General features: G+C 42.2%; 1 protein-coding gene across 1 annotated transcript in view; it reads left to right on the forward strand.

Annotated features, from left to right (window-relative positions):
- PLCE1 (phospholipase C epsilon 1) overlaps positions 1 to 25,000 on the forward strand; it is a 152,453-nt gene that overhangs the window by 60,605 nt on the left and 66,848 nt on the right. Inside the window, 3 exon segments of the mRNA XM_056849540.1 lie at positions 13,176 to 13,321; positions 17,139 to 17,397; positions 19,762 to 19,976. Of these exon segments, the coding sequence (XP_056705518.1) occupies positions 13,176 to 13,321; positions 17,139 to 17,397; positions 19,762 to 19,976 (620 nt within the window).

The following is a 25,000-nucleotide window of genomic DNA, read 5'->3' on the forward strand; positions in this document are numbered from 1 at the left end:
GCCGAAGCAAACTACAGGTAAATAAAAGAATGGGGTGGGAGGGAGGGGGGAGGCTAAAATAATGGCAGCGGGGCCATAGCCGTTCCAAATAATGGCGGATAAATTTGGCATTATTCAGGGTTCGCTTTTTTGGCCCCCATTTATTGCCACCATTTTTTTCTGGTTTTTCGGCGTGTTGATACGCACACCTCTAATGTGGAGCCTATGAAAAAGCTCCATGATTTTTATTGTATTTTAAAAGATCATTAATTGTGGGCTAGCTGTATTGCATCATAAGGTTCACTTAGTACCACAATTAGCTATCTGTTTAAACAACTATAGGTTCTTTCTGTTCCTATTTAAAAGAAATTAAACTTTTTATATTGTCATTCTTAGCTCACATGAAATATTTTATCATCAAAACAGAGATTATGTCCTAACACTATCATTTTGCTTTAGCTATGGAATGTAAATAAATATTTCTCTCTGCCAGTTCAGAATTTTTAGAACTCCTAACTGAGTTTGTAGAAGCCTTTAAAAAAGATTGTTTGTACAAATATCAAACTATTTCCAGTCCTTGTTTGGAGCAGTGTATTTGGGGAAGTATATAATCAGCTTAAAATGGCAAATGTTCTTTGTCTGGGTATTCCTTTCCTCCCAACCAAGTCAGGTGGTCCATCTTGTCATGGTAAAGAGATGATTAGAATTTTGGTGGGAAAAATGCATACAGCAAAATAAAATACTACTGTATAGTCTTTTATTGGGCATTATGTCCTAGATAATCTTGCCAAGATTATGTTTATTCATCTGCTGCTTTGCGATATGAAGCAACAGTATGAAGACATGGGATAGGGCTGTATGAGAAAACTGCAGGAGTTCCACAATCTGAAGCTTTGCTGTGTTAAGGATCAAGTGTGTCATACATAAGGATCTGTTCAGATATCATACAAAACCACAGTTTAATCAAACTAACTAATTAGAATGATTATCTGAGTGTAGATCACACCTCTAACTATATTTAGTTAGGGTCTGTGAAACCAGAACCTCAGGTTGGTTTATTTACGAAACAGTCTTAACTGTTGTTTCATGTGATGTCTGAATGTAAACATCCTGGTTAAATCCTGGCTTGTTCTTTTGTGATGTCTTCTCAGGCAGAGAGAAGGAAATGGCATCAGCATTGTTCAAGGCAAACTAGGGTTTGAGTGATTGTGAGCAGAGTCTTGGTTTCACAAACTAAACATAGACTATGGTTTGGTGTTATGAACCACATGAACATATGAAGCTGCCTTATACTGAATCAGACCATCAAGGTCCATCAAAGTCAGTCTTGTTTATTCATACTGGCAGTGGCTCTCCAGGGTCTCAGGCAGAGGTCTTTCACATCACCTACTTGCCTAGTCCCTTTAATTGGAAGTGACATCACAAACCGCTGTGATGCTCTAGAAAACAAAATCTGTGGTTTAGTCATAGAGATTCTAAAAATTGCAAGAGTTTCAGAGCGATGTGTGACATCACAAGTTAAAGCAGGCTGTGTTGTCTGTCTGTCTGTCTCTGTCTCTCTTCCATGTCTGCTTTAAATGGAAGGGGAAGGGTCAGTCTTCAAGGAAAGGTTCAAAAGGAAAGGTTCAAACACAATCCCTCTAAATCAGTGGTTCCCAACCTTTTTTTGACCAGGGACCACTAGGACTTTTTTGTTCGGTGCAGGGACCCCAAGGTTCAAAATAAAAATTCCAAGAATTTGAAAATAAACTTTAATCATAAGTGTTAGTTAAACATTAAACTTAGAATAATATTTGAATATATATTTTTATAATAGAGAACTTTTAATTGAAAATATTAATTTATTATGGGTTTATAACTTTGTTTCGCGGACCTTAATTTAGTTCTCGCGGACCCCTGGGGGTCCACGGACCCCTGGTTGGGAACCAGTGCTCTAAATGGTTGCTTGGTGGCAAAGCAACAATTTGGAGGGATTGTGACTCTTGTCACTTCCCCTGATTCAGGTCTCTGCTTCGATCCAGCCCCAGGAAATCATTTCCTTTCTTGGTAACCTCCTCTCCAGCTTTTGTTCAGAGCACACGACAGCCATTTTTGTTGCCCCATAGCTGCCATTTGCTTCCCCCACTACTGGGGGCTTTTTCAGGACATCTCAGGACAACTGTCATCTACCATGTGCAAGCCCTGTCGCTGCTGCGCTGTATTGGCAGCTCTAACAGCAACAGGGAAATTTACTGTATTTTATTCCATTTCTATCCCACCCTTTCCTGACCCTGTGTGGAAAACACCTGAATCAGTGATCCATATTTAGTTATTAAAGAAACCTTTGCTAAAAACAAACCTGTCATTTGTTAAACAAGCATATTGGGCAGTTGCAATTCTTCAAAAGAGCTTTGATGGTCAGAAGTATGAAACTATTTATAAAACTATCTGTTTGGGTGAAGTCTGCCCTTGGCAGTATTTAGTCGGGTAACGTTAGGTTAAACTTTTGGCTAGTCTTGGCATTCCTGTGTCTTAACTTTCAGGCCTTTCATATGAAAAGAAAATCCCTTCAAACCTGTAAATCACTCCCCAAATTCTCACCCACATACCACCAAACAGAAAGCAGAAATGATCTATACCTGCAGTTCTTAACCGTTAACCCCCTACCATCCACCAAGTGTGTAGTATTATCATCAAATGCCCCCCAAGCCACAAGCAAGAGCAGCACTCCAGACAAGGCAACTTTATACTTATAATATATGCATTTGATATATAGATTTCAGACATACATTTAATGAAACCTTTGTGTCTGATGGGTATCAGCCAACAGCTTAATGTTAGGTTTGATTCCTATTTGCTGTTTGCTACTGGGTTAGAGATCTGGGATTTTATCATCTGCGTAGGATAAACAGTATAAAATGACTTATCATCTGCTGGCAGTCAGAAGCCATTGTAAGTGGGGAGACAGGGCTGCCTAAACTCCTGAGTGCCTCTAAAGAATTATAGATGTCCCCTTAGGGGCTGAGGCTGTATGCTCCCTGTTAAAACTTGCTGATTCATAGTGTTAAGAAAAATATAGTATTATATATGCAAAAGGTATGTTTGACAAACAAGATCTCATCCCCACCACCCCAACAACAACAACAAAACCTACTAACTGAATCCATGCTTCCCGTTCCCTAGAACCAAATAGCTCTGTAGTTGCCAACCAGACAATATTGTAAGGCAGACAGGAATTGTGCACATTCAGGGCAAGATATCTCTCACACAACCCCATGATTATTTGCCATCCTGCAAACAGCTGAGCAGCGTGTTAACTGACCAGATTCATCCCACTGAGCCCCGTGGCGCAGAGAGGTAAGCTGCAGTACTGCAGTCAAAAGCTCTGCTCACGACCTGAGTTCGATCCCAATAGAAGTCAGTTTCAGGTAGCCGGCTCAAGGTTGACTCAGCCTTCTATCCTTCCGAGGTTGGTAAAATGAGCACCCAGCTTTCTGGGGGTAAAGTGTAGATGATTGGGGAAGGCACTGGCAAACCACCCTGTAAGCATAGTCTGCTTGGTAAACGTTGGGGTGTGACGTCACCCCATGGGTCAGTAATGACCCGGTGCTTGCACAGAGGACAACCTTTACCTTTCATCCCACAACTGAATGCATTTGCAAGTAGATTCAAATAGGAAGTATCTTATTCTCCACCCACCCCCCCCCCGCCCCGGTCTTATTTTCTTACTATATGTTCTTTGGTATTACTCTTCCAAATTTACTGTTGTAACTGTACAAGGAAAGATGTGTATTCATTGATACAATATTAGCAATTTGGGACTCTAAGGAATTATGAGCCACAATTCTGTTATTTATTAATTTTTGTATGAATATCTTTAGCTCAGTTCAGCAGTTGTGATTTTGGCCATCCATGCGTAAGGGAAGATCTTGCTATCAGCAATTTTTCCAATATGTGGTGTTCCTGTTTTGAGCAAATAGGGCAACTCACATATTTTGAAGCTTTGGTACCTGTTAGTGGAAACCCAGATTTTTGAGAGTGTGCGTTTTCATGAACCAAAGCTGAGAAATGTGTGCGTTGCCCTTTCCACTCAACATGGTAACCATGTGTATCAGGAGGATCATGGGTGGCTTGCTCTTGCATTACGTGAGGTTGGAGCACCAACATCATGGTCACTGAACAGGGCTGTTCTGTCTGGAACATGTTGTTCTCCAAGACTTTACATATATTCCAATCAAGATTTACATTTGTCTGTTTACATTGTAAGGTCTTGGGATATATGCTTTTTTTTTTTTTTTTTTTTTTTGCTCTATCAGTCTCTGGGTCATTGATCTCATTCACTGTTTGGAAGATTTAAAGTTATATTTCTCTGTCATGTCTCTATGAAGATTTTTTCCTCTTGCTGATGCCAGCTCTTTTCTTAGATAAAGGGTTTCTTTTATTGATGTCTCTACTCAGTTCTCAAACATCTGCTTTTAAACTCTTCCCAGTAATTTCTGTCAAACCACATGTTCCAACATGTTCACAACTAATTAGAAACAAATATATAATCATAGGCATTTAATATTTTTCAGAGCTAATGCTGCTTTACTATCATCCTTTAAATATTTTACTTAAGGTGTAGCGATGAATATGTCTCCAGTTGATCCTTCAGATGGCAGCAGCCATGAAGCTAGTACTCTTGGAGTTTAATAAGGCTTTATGTAGCGGTTATAGTGAAAGCTTGGGGACTGCATTCACTGTTTGCCCTTGCTCTGTAACAACTTAGCCTGATTATGGTTATTCACTTACTGTTGTTGTGTGAACATGAGAAAGAGAGAAGAAAGTAACGGTGCCATCCTAAGTGGACGGCCATCCTTCTAAGGCTACTGAAGTCAATGAACTTGGAAGGTTGTAGAGCTGAAATGTTGTGCATACTTAGGAAAAATCCCATTGAACAAAATTGGACTTACTCTCAAGTATACCACATAGAATTACACTAACACACAAAAGGAATGGTACAAGTCACCACACCAACACTTAGCAAACTATGTAGGCTCCAGAGATCCAGATGGGGTTATTTAATCCACTATTCTCCAGAATGTCAGGAGAGTATAATGGGAAGAGAATCACCTGTGTGTGTGTGTGTGTGTGTGTGTGTGTGTGTGTGTGTGTGTGTGAGAGAGAGAGAGAGAGAGAGAGAGAGAGAGAGAGAGAGAGAGAGAGAGAGGTCAATTATTCACTCAAAAAAATGCTGCTCTCTTGAGGCGGAACAAAAAAAAACCCGAACTTAAAAGGTTATTCATGGAATCGAATCTAATTCATAAAGCCCAATGTAGCTTGGATTACTCATGAGAAAAAGGCCGCAGCATTTGACAGCAGTTGTGTCTGCCCCTGACCTTTCAGCCCTCCTCCTGCTGACAAGCTCACTGTTGAGGCCCGCCCCCACCTCCGTCACAACTCCGCCCATCGCAGCTCTGTAGAGGGGAGGCATTCGAAGGAGAGGGGGAAGGAGAAGTCCTATCGGGCTCCAAACCACTTGACTCCACTTTCATGCAACCGAATGCATGTGGAGTTCTGCTTTGGATTTGCTGCTCTCTGGATGCGCATTTTCCCCATCCGAATTCTCAAAACTCAACAATAAGCCCCCAATGCAGAGTTTTGAGAATTTGGATGGGGAAAATGTGCATCTAGAGAGAGCGGCAAATCCAAGGCAAAACCTCCCCTGTGTAAACGGCCCTTGTCTCCCTTTCTGCTTTGACTCGGCACGGTTCCCCCCGCCCTTCCCTTTCAGCTTTGGATTCGTTTTCCCGTTGACTTCTGTTTTCTGCTTCTGTCCGCTTTCCTTGTTTCTCTCCCCCCCCCCTTTTTGATGGTGTGTCCTGACTTGTTGCTTCGTCCCCCTTTGGAATAGTTCTTTTCACTTCTCCCCTTGTGATTTACGCTCGTGCACCTTTTTCTTCTTCACCCCCTCTCTTTGTTTCCCCCTTATTTTTCGTTCTTCATTAGTGCAGCAGCCAAAGCGCCCAGGGCCATTTATGCATGGGAGGCCACACATCTCTTATAGTCTTGCCGTAGAGATTTGGATTTGGTACGGCACTCAAGCGTGGATCTAGTGGCTGCGCAAAGTACATGAAAAGGGGCGGGCTTCTGGTTGGAACAAAACCTTGGCCAATAGCCGCTCCTGTGGGTGGGGAGACATAGGAGAGGGAGGAGACATTTGCCGGGATGGGCGGAGAGAAGAAATCCGACTCCATGGAGTTTTTCATGGGACACTCCGGCAGAAAGGGCAGGGCAAAGGGAAAGATCGTATCAACACAGGTTTGAGTTGCTGCTGGGATGCTGCGAATTTTATGGGCCAATTTGCTGCAGCTGTGCAAAATCAAAAATAAGGTCCGGAGCAACAAAGCATGAAAACCGCAGCAAACAGCCATGAATAAATGACCAGAAAGAGAGAGGGAAATATGGGTCCTGAAATCATAATTAGGCCGAACTGTAAATTTACTTCTTCCTTTATTTATATATGCTTGAGAAAAATAGATTCCCATTTCAGGTCTGTCACACTTAGTTCCCCCATATATTTGCATACTGTTGGCGAAGAAGATGAAAACTCATGGCCTAGGCAGCTACTATGCCAACAACATATGGCCCAGTAGTGTAGGTATGTTAGTTTACCTCTCCTTCCTGTCAACTTCCTTAATTGATCTTGGTCACCAGCAACACATCCCTAACACTTAAAAATGGCTTCCTTTCCTTTGTGGTTCCTTCATGGCTGCCCTTCCCAGTCTCAATCGCCTTCTGATTTCTTGGTTGCAGTTTCCTTTTCAATTGATGATGGAGCCAAGGAATAGAAAATCTTGAACAATTTCAATTTCTTGATCGTCAACCGTAAAATAATGTAATTCTCCAGTAATTACCTTTAACTCTTCACTATTTTCTGCCAGTAACGTGATATCATCTCAAATTGTTAATGTTCCTTCCACCAGTTTTCACTCCACCTTCATCTAATTCTAATCCAGTTTTCCTTATGATATGTTCTGCATCTAGATTGAAGAGACAGGGAAATAAAATACATCCTTGTCTAATACCTTTGTTAATTGAATCACAGAATCATAGAGTTGGGAGGGTCCATACAGGCCATCTAGTCCAACCCCCTGCTTAATGCAGGATCAGTTTAGAGCATCCCTGACATGTTTGTCCAGCCTCTGCTTAAAGACTGCCAGTGAGGGCGAGCTCAACACCTCCCTAGGTAGCTGATTCCATTGTTAAACAACACTTACTGTTAAAAAAAAATACCTTTCTTCTCGCAATTTAAACCCATTATTACAAGTCCTGTCCTCGGCTGCCAACAGAACAGCTCCCTGCCCTCCTCCATTCTGTTTCTGTTTATTATATAGGATAATAATAACTAGCTCTTTTATAGTAATTCATGTGCCCAAAATGTTTTGAGGGAGAGTGTCCGTATTTTTTCTTGTTTTCTCCCAGGCAAAGATCCTCACTTAAAAATCAGCTTAGTACTAATTGTTTTGTCCTTTTGATATGAAAGTATGAAAAACATTCTTTTGCCTTACAATTCTTTGCTATGCAGTTTACCTATTAAATAGTTGTGTGCTGGTACTTCCAAAGAAGATCTGAAACATTTTTTTAATACTTCCATAACCTCTTTTGCTCTTGTAGGTATTTCTAACCTGTTTACATTACCAGGACAACTAGCAAAAGCAATGCTGTGTGTCTGCTTTTGTGTTTGCAGGGTAGAGTTTAAAAGGGGATATGTGGATAATTCCAAGAGAGGCTTTGTATTCTTTCTCCTGTGGGTGAAATGTAACACAAGGCTATCAGTGCTTCTCTCCTGAATATGTCAGTTTTATGTTGTGCTATTATGAGTCTTTCCCTCTTCTGTTAAGTTTGTTTCTAAGTGAACAATAAAGTTCAATTCTGAAATCTCTATTAATTATGACCTAGATTGCCTGTTCTGTTTTCATTGTGTGGGTTGTTTTGGGTTGCCGCTGCTGCTCTGAGTGGTGGCAGGAGAAAAAATTGCCTGTGGTGTGATGTCACATCCAGAATTTATCCAGAAGTGACTTCACGTTCTAGGAATTGCCAGAAACTCTATGGTTTTACCCTAGATTTTCCAGTGAGTCTTCGAGTGACATGATGTCAATTAGTTTCTTTCCCAGAAGAGAAGTCATGGCACCCACAACACTGGTGCCCACCATGCCCCTGCCCCCAGCAGTAGCCAGGCAATGTTAGGAAATGTTGTAAAAAACTGTACAAGTCTTTTAATTTAATCTACATGTCCTGCAGTTAGGAGCATTTAAGAAATTACTCTTGCATCCTCAGTGTATCCTGCTGACTTAAAGTGCTGAAAAACTGCTGAAAAAATGTTATAAAATATAATACACTAAAGTATCAGAATTTGCCAGTCTACAAAGATTTCTAAATTGCGCTTTAGCTTTTTCTTGAAGAATGCTGAAGATGAGAAGGATGAAATAGGTGACAAAGGGCAGTGGAAAACAGGTCATTAAACATAATTCCCCCCAGGAATGAGTAATTCCCAAGTAGTCATTACTTTTTGCTTCTTCATGTTCAGCTGTAATCCTGCTTTGGCACTTCCTGATTTGAACTTCATCAGTAGTCATTTCAAGTCTTCACTATTTTCTGCCAGTATTGTGGTGTCATATCTCAAATTGTTAATGTTCCTTCCACCAGTTTTCCTTATGCATATAGATTGAAGAAATAGGGAAATAAAATACTTCCTATTCTGACACTTTTGCCAATTGGAAATCATTCTATTTCTCCATAGTCTGTCCTAGCAATAGCCTCTTGTCCAGAGTACAGGTTGCACATCAAAACAATCAGATGCTGCGGCACACTCATTTCTTTTAAAACCAGCCATAGCTTTTCATAATCCACACAGTCAAAAGCTTTGCTGTAATCTATGAACCACAAGCTGATTTTCTTATGAAATTCTCTCATAGGTTTCAGTAAGAAACATAAATGTTCACCATGATATCTAGTGCCTCTTCCTTTTCTGAATCTGACTTGAACATTTGGCATTTCTCATTCCATGTATGGTAGCCTTTGTTGTAATATTTTGAGCAACACTTTACTCACATGAAATTAAAGCGATGGTCCAGTAATTGCTACAGCCTTTAACTTCTCTTTTTGGGGGGATTTGGAATGAGAGCCAGCATGGTGTAGTGTTTAAAAGCGACAGACACTAATCTGGAGAACCGGGTTGGATCCCCTGTTCTTCCACATGAAGCCTGCTGGGTGACCTTGGGCCAGTTGCAGTTCTCTCAGAACTCTCTTAGCCCCACCTACCTCACAAGGTGCCTGTTGTGGGCGGGGGGGAGGTGATTGTAAGCCACTTTAAGTCTACTTGCGGTAAAGAAAAGCGGGGTTAAAAAACCAATTATTTTCCTTCTAAATTGACCGTTTCCAGACTGTGCGCCACTGTTTTTTTCCACATGTGTTGGCATATTCTTGTCAAGATTTTGATGGACTCTGTTTTTGTGGCTTGGAATAGCCCTATTGTTATTCTATCTGCTCCTGGTGATTTGTTTCTCTCAATTGCTCTCAGTGCAGCTTTTACTTCACTTTCCATGAATCCTGCATTAAATGCACAAAGGATTGCAGCCTTTGAGATGTGAAATTAAATTAAATCTTGGGGTGAAAACAGTGCTTAATTGTTCTTGTACCTTGTTTTATTGGGTTTTCTGTCTGAATAATTAACAGTTAGAGAAATATAGATGGTAGTCATCAAAATCATCTTAAAATAACACAGTGATATATTATCTGCCTTGTTGTAGTTCAACACATTTTGTAGTTTACAAGCTTGGTTTGTGTCTAAAAACTAGCTATAAGTGGGACACAAAATACAGTTTGTTTGTTTTTTAAAAAAGGGAAATGTATTTTTTTCTATTGTATAGAAATCTCATAACTACAGAACTGTCTGTAAACATGCAGAAAGAGGAACCTAAATGTAGGAAAGCAAAGATCACATTCATTATCTCATGTTGATAAGTGTTTATACAATGGGAAAAACCAAGCCCTTGGGAATTGCACTGTAAAATGGAACAGTTGGTTTGAATTAGATGTCCATGTGAAATACAGCTTTTTCTTTCTTTTTCCTTTAATAAATGTTGTGGGAAAGTAAACTGAGCATTTGCTGGCTGTTAGAAAACATCTAGATGTGATCAGGTTTAAAACACAAACAAAACTATATTTTCAATAACCCTTAATATGAAACAGGGCTTGCAAGTATAATCATATGGGGAACATGGGATTTTAGAACATTTTGAATCTAATGTGTTTTGTATGTTAGCGAAAATGTATGCAGTTCTGTTACCCTGCAGTACCTTAAAAGTGCTTTATTTTAACATCCATGGTACTGAACAAGATTTACTTTTTTGGTAAAATCACGCACTCTGTTGGTACATCATTATCAATTGAAGGAGAAAAAAACCACTTTTGTACATTGTTACTAATTTATATTTTCATTCAGAAAGAAAGCTGACCTTATTCCATCATAGGAAAAGGATTTAGGGTTTTTTCCTACAAGCATTATGTTCCAGGACAATTCCATTGATTTCTTTGGGACTTACTTCCAAGCATGTATGCTTGCAGACCCAGGGCTAAATGGGAGGAAAGGCCGACGCGCTAGAGTTATAAGTGAAGACATTAATGATCAATTTAATGCAACACAACTTTATTAAACAACAACATACATCATACTTTATTAGAAAAGGATTGATAGATAGCTTGGAAGGTAATAGGCCACAACTTGGAATTGGCAACAGCTGCGACCCCCTTTTTGTGGCGCAGCATGAACCATGTGTCAGGTACCAAGGCCAACCCCAATGTGGCCTGGTGTGCCAACCAGCCCACAGCGGTCCCACTGTGGGCAACTTTTGCGGGGACCAAGAAAACACCAGGACATCGCCACTGGGTGTTTACCCGCTGCTTGCCTGAGTTAGGAAAGCGACCCCTCCAGCTCGCTTTTCCCCCCAACTGACACATTTCCATGCCTATCCGCCCAAGTTGTGACTGAAGCTAGGGAGGGTGGGTGGGTCAAAAGAAAAGACGGAATGAGCTGGGGGCGGGCCGCCCTGCCCGTTATATACTGATGTGGGAGGGTTAGCCCCGCCCCCACCCATAGCTCCCATTGGCTTGGACCTGAGGGGGCCAGCCAATGGGAAGCTGTTTCTGGGGAGGTGAAGGCCGGCACGAGCCCTGTTGCTGGGGAGACGAAACTGGCACAACCCCAACTGGCACGCGCAAAAGCGCATGTCGGCCGGCCATTTTAATCCCGGCTCCCCGCGCGCTCCGGCTTGCCTCCCGCCCGGGCTGCAAACGCGGCTCCCGTTTAGGCAGGAACCGAAGCTTAAGAGCAGGGGTCCCCAGAGTGGTGCCCAGGGGGCCCATGGCGCCCACCGACATCTTTTCTGCCACCCACCAAGTATTTTTAGGAAGTGGGTGGGGTCAGCCAGGGCTTTTGCCTAGCAAGGCTTCCATTTATTTATTTGTTTGTTTGCTTAATTGGATTTCTAACCCGCTCTCTCCCGACCAAAGCCGAGCTCAGAGCGGCTAACATCGATAAAAATCATAAAACAACAATAGAAGTATAAATATACCAAAAACAAATTGTACAGTTTAAAACCAGTAATTTATGAGCTGAAATCGAATAGCTGCTCATCTGTCAATGCACAGAACCAGGGCCAGCCCGGTGAAAGCCGTCTGGGACCCCTATCAGAACTCAGTTGGAATGCAGGAGAAGCAGGAGGGGTAGGGAGGCCAGCTATGATGAAAAACCATTGCTGTTCTCAACCGTTTTCCTGGTGGAACATCTCAGTCTTGCAGGCCCTGGGGAACTGCATTAGATCCTGCAGGACCCTGGTCTCACTGGAGAGAGTTCCACCAGGCCGGGGGCCGGGGCCAAAAAAGCCCTAACCCTAGTTGAGGACAGCCAGCCAGACATTCTGTGTAGATTGGCTGTGCAGATTTTTTAAAATGTTGCTTTGGCAGCAGCTTCCATCTCAGCACAAAAGATCTATACTGTGTTTCTGTAGTTCAGCTGTGGCAATCATTTTGTGGCTGGCTCCGCCTCCTCCAGCATCTGTTTTGTGGCAGCCATTTTGTTGCTGCATCCACCATGCCATATCAGAATTACAAATGTGCCAGCAGGCTCAAAAAGGTTGGGGACCCTTGCTTAAGAGTGTAGCCAGTTGTTTGCATCTTACGTTTTGGGGTATATAATAAGATTCAAAGTTTGTCCCAGAATGGCCCTCATAAGATTTATGGCATATTTCTTGCAGTCAGCCGTGTCGGTTTTTCACTTTGTTGTGCCTAGAACCTCTCTCAGGTTCAGGCCTTGCTGTGCATCTTGTTCCTAACCTGCATACTACACTGCAGGAGGATTAACTGCATAGGTTCATAATCGGATTATTATTATCCGCATAATGAAAGGACTGCAAAATATACCTCTGTGTATAGTATGTATTATCTATTTGCTGTATGTATTATTCTGTTCCCACTGCATTTTCAACTTAAGTAATACCATTTCTGCATTGTTTAATATACCATGTCATATACTTTTACTTGTTTAAGATTTCTGTAATCCTAGTCCCATTATAACGCTTATTAGTCATCTCATGCTACCGGTTGCATTGAGTCACACTATATAATCTGCCATGAATCTCAGTGGGAAATGTAGACTGTAAGTAAAGTAAATAAAATAAAGCATTACGTTAGAAGTTCTTACTAGTCTTTGTGGTGCTTTGTAGTTTAAAAACTACATGCAATATTTTTTAAGTTTACTGTTTTACATATTACTAGTGACGTGGATGTGCTTATGTACACATAAACATTGCTACTTATATATATGCATGAGCAAATTATACTGTGTAGATTATGTTAATAATATTGCCCCTCACCAGGAGGAGGGGAGCAGCCACAACTTATTTGCATATGCTAAATTCTCACTGAGCTGACTTGGCTGTGAAACAAAAGTAAAGCTGATTTAAAGCTTGCCAAAAGGCAATCTACATTGCGTTGTGTATAACTGATGCAATGTATGTATTCATTTCCCCTCGAATGTTTGTGTTCCTGCTTGGAATGAAACAATGCCAGAGTATATTGATCTAATTTTCAGTTAATTCAATTAATTGCAAAAAATGTTAGAGTAAACAAAATGCTGCAAATATAGCTGATTTTTCAAATGTTGTATGTTTTATAAGGTGAGCTCTTGGGTGACGTGGCTGATTCTGACTGCAGGTTCTATGGAGGAAAAACGAGAAGTCTTCTCATATGTGGTACATGTGGCAAAATGCTGCTGGAACATGGGCAACTACAATGCTGTCATGGAGTTCTTGGCAGGGCTCAGGTACTCGCAGTTCATTCTTTGAATAAGGGATGCTTGGACGTAGATTCAGTTTCAGCTTTTGTTACATACAGCTGTCCTCTTAAAAATAAACAGCGAGCAGTACTCTTGTCAGTCACCATGCTAAACAGTGTAGTTGTGTCGCTTATCGGGTTTAGTAAACTTATGACAGCTGCTCTGAGAAAATAAAATAAGATGTACGGTAGAAGTGTTATATTTTGCTGAAAGGTTCATCCTAAAATGCTCCAGAGACAATGTCACTGATGGTGAATAAGTTAAACTGAAAACATTAATGTACGGTACTTAGAAAGCAAACAGTACACCAGCCATCAGAGAATACACTCAAATGGCTTAATTTAAAGGCCGTGCAATTAAAATAGCTGTGGAGCTTTAGATAAACAAATACAATTTATTGATTAAACACCCAACGTGTTTTTGAAAACTTTCCTCTGTTTTTTCATTAACATATTTTTTAACGATTTTGAATAACATTTATATGTTTGTTGCTCACTGTATGTATGTTTTTCACAACTCAGGTACCCTGAATTCTTGTAATAACTGGGGGAAACATTAGAAAAAACGTGTGTGTGTGTGTGTGTGTGTGTGTGTGTGTGTGTGTGTGTGTGAGAGAGAGAGAGAGAGAGAGAGAGAGAGAGAGAGAGAGAGAGAGAGAGAGAGAGAGAGAGAGAGAGAGAGAGAGAGAGAGAGAGAGAGAGAGAGAGAGAGAGAGAGAGAGAGAGAGAGAGAGAGAGAGAGAGAGAGTGAGTGAGTGTAAAGGTGGGCAAGACCTAAAGTAAAGCAATCGCTTTACATGTTTGCAGTTTTCCTCTCTCATGCAATCCATGAGAGATTCCTTGATCCTGCCTTCTGCACTTGGAGGGGATTTTATTTTTCAGGTTTGTAATACTGGGCATATTACCATCAGTGAATCATATGTAGAGAATCTGCAACAGGAAGTGTTGGCCAAAACTCAGCTCTCTAATCTGATTCTGATTTGTGTTTGCCCACCAACCATTTAAAACACTGGGCGAAAACGCATGGTTGCTTTAGCCTCCTTTATTCCCTGTTTCAGCCAGGATCGAACGCATGCATTTTGCTGAACGTGCATTCGATCCTGGCTGAATCCTGGCTGAAACAGGGAATAAAGGAGGCTCAAGCGACCATGCGTTTTTGCCCAATGTGTTTTGTGGGTTTAATAATAATACTCCTTTTGCTGTTGGTTTGGTTTTTCAAGAAATTAAGCAAATTTTTTAACACTAGGTAATCAGTCGGCATGCTATATATACAGATATTGTAGCATGTGCAGCTCCTGGAAGATTGTGATTGGTGCTACCCTCTGTCTGGGTCAAGCAGGCTGCAAAATTGCCCATTCAGTGTTAGCAGTTAAGTGGTTTTAGTTTCTATGTTTTTCAGTCTGCATATCTAAAGAATTCTATTGGAATGAGGAAAAAGCTTTAGGCTGTTGCGAGAAAGAACTATATGTGTATGGCAGTGGTGGCGAACCTATGGCACGCGTGCCAGAGGTGGCACTCAGAGCCCTCTCTGTGGGCACGCGAGCCGTCGCCTCAGCACAGAGTTTGCCTGAGTTCGTTCCCCTGGCTGAGGAGGCTGGGGACCAGCGGTGCCTTCCCGGCTCCTCCGGGAAGTGCTGGGCTCCTTCCCAGTGCCTTCTCCGCAGTTGCCGGCTGCGCGCTCCAGAAGTGAAGACAATGACGAGCCTGCTGCCGAGGACTGGAAGATGCGGAGCCGGGATGGGGCTGGACCGGGAGTGGGACGCCTGGGCGGCTGTCTGCGGCGGGCTGGTTGGTGACTGCAGCGCAGGGGGTTGGCGGTGAGGGCCGAATGGGGGCCCACCTGGCGTTTGTGGTGGAGCCAAGCCCTTCGCTTAGCTCGGGTTTCTACTCTGCTCGTTCATGCAACCGAAGGTGCCTCTGAGCGCGTGCAGAGGGCTGGCCCCACCATCAGCCCCCCGCATAACAGTCTTTTTTAATTTGTATGAAGATAACAGTTGGAAAAAGAACCAAACTGAAGGGGTGGGGGCTATGCTCCAGCTGCTTTCCTTCCCCCGCTTGGCCACCCATGCAGGGTTGCCAACCTCCAGGTAGTAGCAGGAGATCTGTTATTTCAGTTCACCTGGAGAAAATAGCCGCTTTGGCAATTGGACTCTATGGCATTGATGTCCCTCCCCAAACCCCACCATCCTCAGGCTCCACCCCAAAAACCTCCCGCAGGTGGCAAAGAGGGACCTGGCAACCCATGCGGACTTCTAGCTGTGTTGGCACTTTGCGATAAATAAGTGGGTTTTGGGTTGCAGTTTGGGCACTCGGTCTCTAAAAGTTTGCCATCACTGGTGTATGGAGTTTGTTTAAAATGTTTTCGGTCTACTCTTATAAATGAATGCTTCTTGAGGCACCTCATGACTCAGATAAAAACAATAACAAATAAAAGATCACAAGAGGCAAACAGCAGCATAAAAGAGCAAGTAAGAACTGACCCTAGAAGCTAAAATGACTAAACTGAGGCTATCGTATTTTGGTCACGTCATGAGACAACTGGAAAAGTCACTGGAAAAGACAGTCATGCTAGGAAAAGTTGAGGGCAGCAGGAAAAGAGGAAGACCCAACAGGAGATGGATTGACTCTGTAAAGGAAGCCTCAGCCTTCAATTTGCAAGAGCTGAACAAGGCTGTCAAAGATAGGACATTTTGGAGGACTTTCATTCATAGGGTCGCCACGAGTCGGAAGCGACTTGACAGCACTTAACACACACACACACACACACACACAAGAATACTGAAGCGACCATTTGTGGCCGATGGCATTAAAAGCTTCTGAAAATCAGAAATGTTTTCACCTCAGGCCTAAAATTCATAAGAATAGGCACATGGAGAATGTTCTATGATCAAGGTGCCATGATGGTAAAAATCTTTTTTTTCCTGGTAGCCCCCACCTCACTTCTAAATGTGGGCGGCACACAGAGAGCACAGCTTCTGGTCAAGAGCCAGTGTGGGGTAGTGGTTAAGAGCGGTGGTTTGGAGCGGTGGAGTCTGATCTGGAGAACCGGGTTTGATTCCCCACTCCTCCACATGAGCAGTGGGGGCTAATCTGGTGAACTGGATTTGTTTCCCCACTCCTACACAGGAAGCCAGCTGGGTGACCTTGGGCTAATCACAGCTCTCTCAGCCCCACCCACCTCACAGGGTGTCTGTTGTGGGGAAGGGAAGGTGATTGTAAGCCGGTTTGATTCTCCCTTGAGTGGTAGAGAAAGTTGGCATATAAAAACCAAATCTTCTTCTTCTCCTCCTTCTCCTCCTTCTCCTCCTCCTAATAACCAGGTTTGTTGCTTTAGGAGTAGATGGTATTCAAGATACCCAAATCCAAGACAATTTAAGGCATTCAAGGTGAGAACCAGCGCCTTGAATTGTGCCATGAAACAAATTGCTAGGTAGAACTTTCAGAACTTGCAAAATGTACTCCTAATAACTTATGCCCTTGCAGGCTAGTCGAATCAAAGTTTCTGGACTGCCTTCAAAGGCAACTTGACATAGGACACATTACAGCAGTCTGACTCAGATGTAAGGAATCCATATTCACAGCCATGTTCATTTGCAGTTTACAGTGTAGCTTCGGTTCACACAGCCAGCAAGGCAAACCATTTTAAAAGCTGCTTGTCTCTTTAGTAGTTCTAAAACAATCACACAAAATCACATATTCATCAATAACTTTGTAACGCATGATGCCAACTAAAGCGCTAACGTATACCAGTGGCTTATTTGGACCATTAAACTTCAGTACACAGTTTGTTTACTTTCTCCCAACAGGTCACGAAAAGTTTTAAAAATGTGGCAGTTCATGGACCAGTCTGATATTGAAACAATGCGAAGCTTGAAAGATGCTATGGCGCAGCATGAATCGTCATCAGAATATAGAAAAGTCGTCAACAGGGCTCTGAACATCCCAGGCTGTAAAGTTGTCCCTTTCTGTGGTGTATTTTTAAAAGAACTTTGTGAAATTCTGGATGGCGCTGCCAGCCTCATCAGGCTCTGTCCTCAGTACAACGCTCAGGATGAAACACTAGAGGTAAACCAATGAAAGAGAGCGCTGATATTTTAAAAGGCTGTGATAATTCCTCCATTTATTAATAGTTGGGTAGACACGGAACAGAAACGTAAGTAAACAAACGTATAGCAAGTAGTTTATAAAATGCAAGGCTGTGGCTTTCCAACCTCCTTCTCTAGTTACGCAACTATACGGTGTTAATTACCCATTGCAGAAGGCTAGGCTAGGATCCAGATAACTTCTTAAGCTCCACAAGGGCTTATATTAGCCCAATGGATTTTGTTTTTGCTTTGAGCAGCTGCTCCCATGCTACATTATAAACTGTTTTTCAAACCCCTGTATTTCAAAAGTAGCTTTTCCCTCCCCCTCCAAGGTCAAAGCTCCCTTTGGCTCATAGATCTTTATTTGTTGAGCTAGTAAAAGTGCAATTGATGACTATGTTATTTCAGTAAAATACCCTGAGTTTGTCGTCCCTTCTAAATAAATGTTGCTTCTTCAGATTAACTTTTAAGGTCATTTATATTATCGTAATTCCAGTTGTATAGCCTGACTTTTATTGTGTATGTTTATGTTATAATGTGTTATATTTGCTGATGGTATTTTGTAATGGCCTATGGCCCTATACAAATACATTCATTCATTCATTCAGATTAGTTTTTATCAAGAACAGGGACAACTGCTGTACAGTTAGCTAAGCTGAGGTGAAATTGGGTGAAGCAAAAGCAATGTTGGTCTCCATAAGCACAACAAGTTCATTTCAGTCATAATTAGCACATATGTATGCAATTTCTTCTTTCAAATAGTGCATAAATCACAGCTTAAATAAGAAAGTAGAGTAGTTAGAGATGCCACCTTTTATTTAATAGGTCATGATCTGGGATAATCTAGTTGCCACTTACTGTGACTTATCCCTAGAGCATAGTGGTTGAAGGTTATTATAATTTGAAAACAGTCGTACAGGAAGAAGCTCTAAGTTTCTGGGATCCAAGGGATAACTTAAATACAGGTTTTGCACCAAGGGATCTTGTTATAGTTACTTAGCAGACAGATGATAAAGCTTTGGTTACAATTGCATTCTGAACTAATGATCATCCTGTGCTCATTTGGGTGAGTATTGGTGTTGTAGAGCCATTTGAGAAACCTTCCCCACTCGTTCACATGAAGCCAGCTGGGTGACCTTGGGCTAGTCACAGCTCTCTTAGAACTCTCTCAAGCCCCACCTACCTCACAGGGTGTCTGATGTGGGGAGGGGAAGGGAAGGCGATTGTAAGCAGGTTTGATTCTTCCTTAAGTGGTAGAGAAAATCGGCATATAAAAACCAACTCTCCTCCTCCTCCTCTGAAAGGGTATATGATCATGCTTATGGATATACTTACTCAAGGAGCCTTTGATGATTTCCTCTCAAGAAGGGACAGACTGAGGACAGAGATTGCTTCTGGACATTAAAGCCAACAGAACAGGATGTCATAGCAGCAGTTTCTGAGAGCCAGCTGCTTATATACTCCAAGATGGAATTTGAATCTGGGGTAGAAAATGAATTTGGGAGATTTACAGAGCTTTATGGTGAATAAATCCTATGCTCTAGTTTAAACCTATTGAAATAAATGGGTTTACGTTGGGGTAACTCAGCAGAGGATTGCAATTTTGGATCAGTGTATCATGAACACACATGAAGCTGCCTTATACCGAATCAGACCCTTGGTCCATCAAAGTCAGTATTGTCTACTCAGACCGGCAGCGGCTCTCCAGGGTCTCAGGTAGAGGTCTTTCACATCACCTACTTGCCTAGTCCGTTTAACTGGAATTGCCGGGGATTGAACCTGGGACCTTCTGCATGCCAAGCAGAGGCTCTATCACTCAGCCACAGGTTATTATATTCCTTATGCTCACGCCGAGTAGCGTTCCCCACACCAAAAAATATACTTTGGATCATGAAATGAGGTAGTTGTAAGAACTGAAGATCCTCCCTCTTTCTAAACCATCTTGGGACCCCCTTCTGGTGCTGTACTATAACAGATAATGTGTGTGAGATTGCATGCAATCAATTCAAGCAATCCCAATCCATATTCACAAGTGCCATCCTAGTTGTTATTTGATCATATAGAGCAAGATGTGCTCCTAAAATATGGTAGTAATTGACTGGCTATCAAGGGCTTGAAATTGGCAAACAGCTGTCCAGGGTGATCTACCCCACTTCCTTGCAGAGGATGCTATTTTAGAGTCATTAGCACATCCTGATTACGAATTGTATAGATCTTGAATGCTCATCTAAAGTGTATTCATTATGTAATTGTGTTTATTTATTTCATTTATATTCCAACTTTCTCCCAAACGGGGACCTCGTTGCCCTGTAGTCAGTGCTACATCTTTTTTTTCCCCTTCAAGTTTGTAGCAGAATACAGGGGCCAAGATAACTATTTACAACGGGTAGGTCAGGATGGCTTACATAATGCAGAAAAAGAATCAACAGCTAACTACATCTTCCAAACCATTCGGAGTTGTAACCGCAGCTTGGAATCTGAAGATGGAGAAGACAGTTTCATCGAATATGATGATGGAAATTTCAGAAGAAATTCCTTGAAAGACAGAAACCGCTATCAGTAAGTTCTTAAGTTTTTAAAAATACTATTGAAATTGTAAATAAAAAATAGTAATACAAGTATGGTGCATTTGGCTAAAACATTCAAAACAATAGAATTCTCAGGGGAACATTCTGGTTTTAGTTGTCTGTTCTAGTAAAATGCAAACATTTTCCAGCGATCCACGTAATTTCTGCTTATTAAGTTTCTTTTCCTGCATGAAAACTTATTAAAGATCAGTGTCACCAGATGAATCGTCCAAAGTCTTCCGTATCCAATCTGTTAACGGTACTTTTCTGCCTTCAGGCTACCTCAGTGGTTTGCTGTTATCAGATTAAAGGTGATGTACTGGATACAGGCATCAAAAAGCAGAGCAGAACTTCCATAAGGCGACTTTGCTACTTTTCCCTTCTTGCTGCAGCCTCTTGTGCTTTCTTGTTAGTAGATTTAGAATAATTTAGTTCTTTAGTAAAAATATTTGTCCATATGCTGTCTAATACTTTCAGTTTGCAGCCATTGCACCATTTAATAAGGCTTTAAAAATAACGTATAATGTCTAGGTTTTGAATGTATTTTCTGAATTTGAATATGCTACTGTATAAAAATTATTAAACTGAAGCAAGTGTCAATTTTGTTGGACTCCTTCCAGTTCTGGACTTTCTGCCAGAGTCATGCATGGAATCATGGCACTCAGATGTTCGGAATCCTTCCTGCTAAGTTTTATGTTCCCCCATGATGCAGTTACTTCCAGGCAAAGCCTTTTCATCTTTGTGTTTGAAGTTTTAGAAACCCACAGAAACAGCTAGGACTTGGCCAGAGATGCCAGGAATAGGACCATGGCATCTCTGTTGATCTTAGCTCAGAACATTATATCCTGCTGGAACAGCATTCTGATCCAGTTAAAATAAAGGTTATTTATTATTGTTTCTAAACCCAATAGATATAAGAGCATGTTATCCAAGGTTCATAAATTATCTTAGTGAATGCTTATCAGAGCTAATAAACTCTTTGAATATTCACAATAGATCAACACAGTTATTCAGCACAGGTGTTGTTTTAACTGTGACACATGAGAAAGTTCATGTGTTGTGACCTCAAATCCCCCGTTTCTCTCTATCCAGTGAAAAAACTAGTGAAAAAATACGTTTGGGTTGATTGTATACATGTTATAGCCCTCGAGGCTGCAAAGAAGGAAACTGTTTAGACATAGCAAGTGAGAGCACTTTGAGTTTTAGTTTTAATGGATTTCCCCCCTTTATTGTATGATTATAGATTTGTGAATATGTAATAACTAAGGTTTTACTTTTATCCTATAACGAATTTTTTGTCAGTTTTCTTAGAATTTTGTAAATATTTTAGTATATTTTATTTTAGTATAGCCTATGGCTATACAAATAAACTCACTTGACTTGACTTGTATACATGTTATATAAGAGTAATGCAAAATTCAAGGCCTTTTACAGAATTTATTGGGTTTTTAAAGAAGTGAGTTTTATAGCTCGAAAGTGGAAAGAACATTTACCTAATGTTATGAGCATATGAACACATGAACACATGAAGCTGCCTTATACTGCATCAGACCCTTAGTCCATCAAAGTCAGTATTGTCTACTCAGACCGGCAGCGGCTCTCCAGGGTCTCAGGAGGGGTCTTTCACATCACCTACTTGCCTGGTCCCTTAACTAGAGATTACAGAGATTGAACGTGGGACCTTCTGCATGCCAAGCAGATGCTCTACCACTGAGCTATGGCCCTTCCCCAAATAATGAAGCTGCCTTATGCAGGCTTTATTGGACAGTACTAGAACTATACTCATAAGGAGAATATTATTTTCTATTTTTGGCTCTTTGTGGAGTCTGTTTGAGGACCAGCAACTGTGATAAAGCAGGTAGCGTTTTGGACTTAGTTGGTGGAGGTCCTGCTTAGCTGAAGTTCATTAGATAATCACTAGTTTTCAACCTAAACAACCAATAGGGTTATTGTGTTGTTGTAATTCAGTGTGGGTCATCTACCTTGAACAGGAAACAACTGACTTTTCTTTCTTGCACAACAGGGTGAGCCAAAATGCTTTGTTTACACAGAGTAAAACCATTATTTCACAATAGACTGTTCAGGTTATACTATGTGCTATACTGAGTTGATATATCAGTGGCCTTTTCTCTGTTGTAAAGTGTCCTTGGGAAGGGTTCAACACAGTATAAGTTGCCTTATACTGAGTCAGAGCATTAGTCTTTCAAGGTCAGTATTGTTTACTTTGACTGGAAGCAGTGGATTGCGACTTCGTAGCGAAAGTCAGCAGATTGAAAAGTTCTCATAATAGAAACCAAAGGGGATTTTTTGCAAAGCTCCTGTGAGGGCATTTTGGGGGGTAGAGGCACCAAATTTTCAGGGTAGCTTTCAGGGACTCTCCTTGCACTCTCCTTCCAAAGTTCGGTGAAGATTGGGTCAGGGAGTCCAGAGTTACGGGCCCTGGAGAGGTCTCCCCTCCCCTCTCCATTGACAAGCATTAGCCTACTCACGAAAGGCCAGAGAATCTGACTGACTTACCTTCCAATGCATATCTGGGGAGGTGGGAGGGGCGACCTCTTCCAGACCCCATAACTTCGGACCCCCGACCCAATCTTTACCAAACTTGGGGGTTCTTGCAAGGAGAGTCCCTGAAAGCTACCCTGCAAGTTTGGGGGCTCTACCTCAAAAAAACGCCCCCCAGGAGCTTCGCAAAGTCTGGGGAGAACCCGAAAAAGCCAGAAAATCACCAGGTTCTTTTGGGAATGGCCAATTCAATTTTGGCTTTCCCCCCAGGTTTTGGAATTCGGTAAACCCGAACCTGAAATTTACCGAAATGGCTTTTTTTGGGGGGTTCGGTTCGGGTTTTACTGAATGCACAACCCTATTGCAGTCCATTCCGTGTGGAGTTCCCATACAAAAGCTTAGGAAGCTGTAGCTGGTGGGAAACTCTGTGATCTGCATACTTGAAAGAGTATATTTCCCACATTTTCTTCCCTGATCGATGAGGTTAGGAAGACTCTGCTTTGGATCTTGTCCTTTAAGGGGGATGGTCCAGCAAGGCCCCAGGCTACCTGTGTCGAAGAAGAAGGAGGAGGAGGAGTTGGTTTTCTCTACCACTTAAGGGAGAAGCAAACCAGCTTACAATCACCTTCCCTTCTCCTCCCCACAGAAGACACCCTGCGAGGTAGGTAGGGCTGAGAGAGCTCTAAGAGACTGTGACTAGTCCAAGATCACCCAGCAGGCTTCATGTGTAGGAGTGGGGAAACCAACCCAGTTCCCCAAATTAGCTTCCACTGCTCATGCGGAGGAGTGGGGAATCAAACCTGGTTCTCCAGATTAGAGTCCTCGCTCCAAACCACCGCTCTTAACCACTACACCACAGTTGACCATTCTACGACCTTTTCTGCCTGGAACAAAGACCTGGCTATTTCAGCAGGCTTTTCTCATCTTTTCTAGGTTGAGATAGAAAACTCCTGTAAATCGATGATATCAGGAACTATTTTGTCAGGAAGCAAGGATGATTTCATCTATATATGCCGGAATAATCACACTTAGCTCTGTCGATATTTTTCTATTTAGTATTTTTGTGATCGTTTTATGACTTTCAAAAGATTGTTAACTATGGTTACTATGCTACTATGGTGGCATTTTGTAAATAAATCGTAATAATAAATTCCAGTAAATGGCCATTTGAGGATGAAGTGCCAGCTTCGTGTTCTAAATGGGCTTATTCTAGCATATGTTGATGAAATCATCTTTGCTTCCTGACAGAATAGTTTCTAATAGAATTATCATCATCTGGCATTCGTTCTTTCTGGGCAGTTGAGCCGTTTCTGATGCCAAGAAAGTCTGTGACCTCCTTTGTTGTCCTTTCACATCACCTCTTGACATCTGTAAAGTGTTACTCATAATTTTAACTGGCATTTATTCTCAATCTGAATTTTTATATGGTTTCTTTATTCAAGAGATACCGTGCTTCAAATGTTTTGCTTAAAATGAGAACTGAGTAGAAATTTTGGTTTGCTAGAATGATAGGAGCTATGCTTGAGAAGGAAAAGCTGATACCTCTGAATACCAAATGCTGGAGAAGAATAGCCAGTGTGTGTGGAATCTGTAGAAATGTTGCCCTGCTTGTGGTTTCTGGCTGAGTTGCTGGCATTAAAAGCTGGCTTTAAAAGCCTTCATGGCCTGCAGCCTACGTACCTGAAGAAATACCTGGGCTCCACTCAGAACAGCTTTTTCTTAGTGTCTTCATGGCAGTCAGTAAAGACAGTTGACATCGCTTCAATTGCTTTTGAATTCAGACTCATTGAGGCTGTGCAGAGAGCTCCATCCTTACAGCCCTTTCAGAAAATGTGAGAGGCTAACAGCCCATTCCTGAGCTGTGGGATGGCCAGGGATGGAGGGGAGGAGGCACTGCCGCACCACCTCCTAAGCCATTCCACGGCCGCCAAAAGACAAAAATAGCCTTTTAGAGGCTTATTTTGTCAAATGGGCCCCTTTCGCCCCATTGAGAAAAGCGAGGCTTTGCCAGCAAAAAGCCGGCACAGCCTCGCTCCCCTCACCGCTGGCGTACCCGGGGCAAACGGGTCCAGGAGGCTGTCTAACTGCAGCTCCTCCCCCCAGAACGCCCCGGGAACACCTCCCGGGACGCCAAAACGACCCCCCTTGGAACGCTGGTGCGGGCCTTTATGCCGGTGGGATGCTGGCGGAAGGTCCTGCCAGCGTCCCGAGGTGGCGTTGCCGCGGCAGCGACCAGCGTCTGGCCCTCCCTTCCGGCATTGGGGCCGCTTACAGTGGCGTAAGTAACCCGGACGCTGGTGTGGAGTGCCCCAACGCCGGCGCAGCGCCTTCCTGACCTCCTAAGGGATTTCGCCCTTAAAGGTCAGGAATGCGCTGTGAGTTACACAAAAGGAATTTTCTCTTGATGTTCAGACTGATTGGCTGGAATGATTTGAAATGTATATTTCTGGTTATTTAGTATGGTTATCCACTTTTGATTTCCATTGTGGTTTGATTCTTCAGAGAGCTGCGTTG

This window comes from Euleptes europaea, chromosome 5, assembly GCF_029931775.1.
Source record: "Euleptes europaea isolate rEulEur1 chromosome 5, rEulEur1.hap1, whole genome shotgun sequence".
NCBI lineage: Eukaryota > Metazoa > Chordata > Lepidosauria > Squamata > Sphaerodactylidae > Euleptes > Euleptes europaea.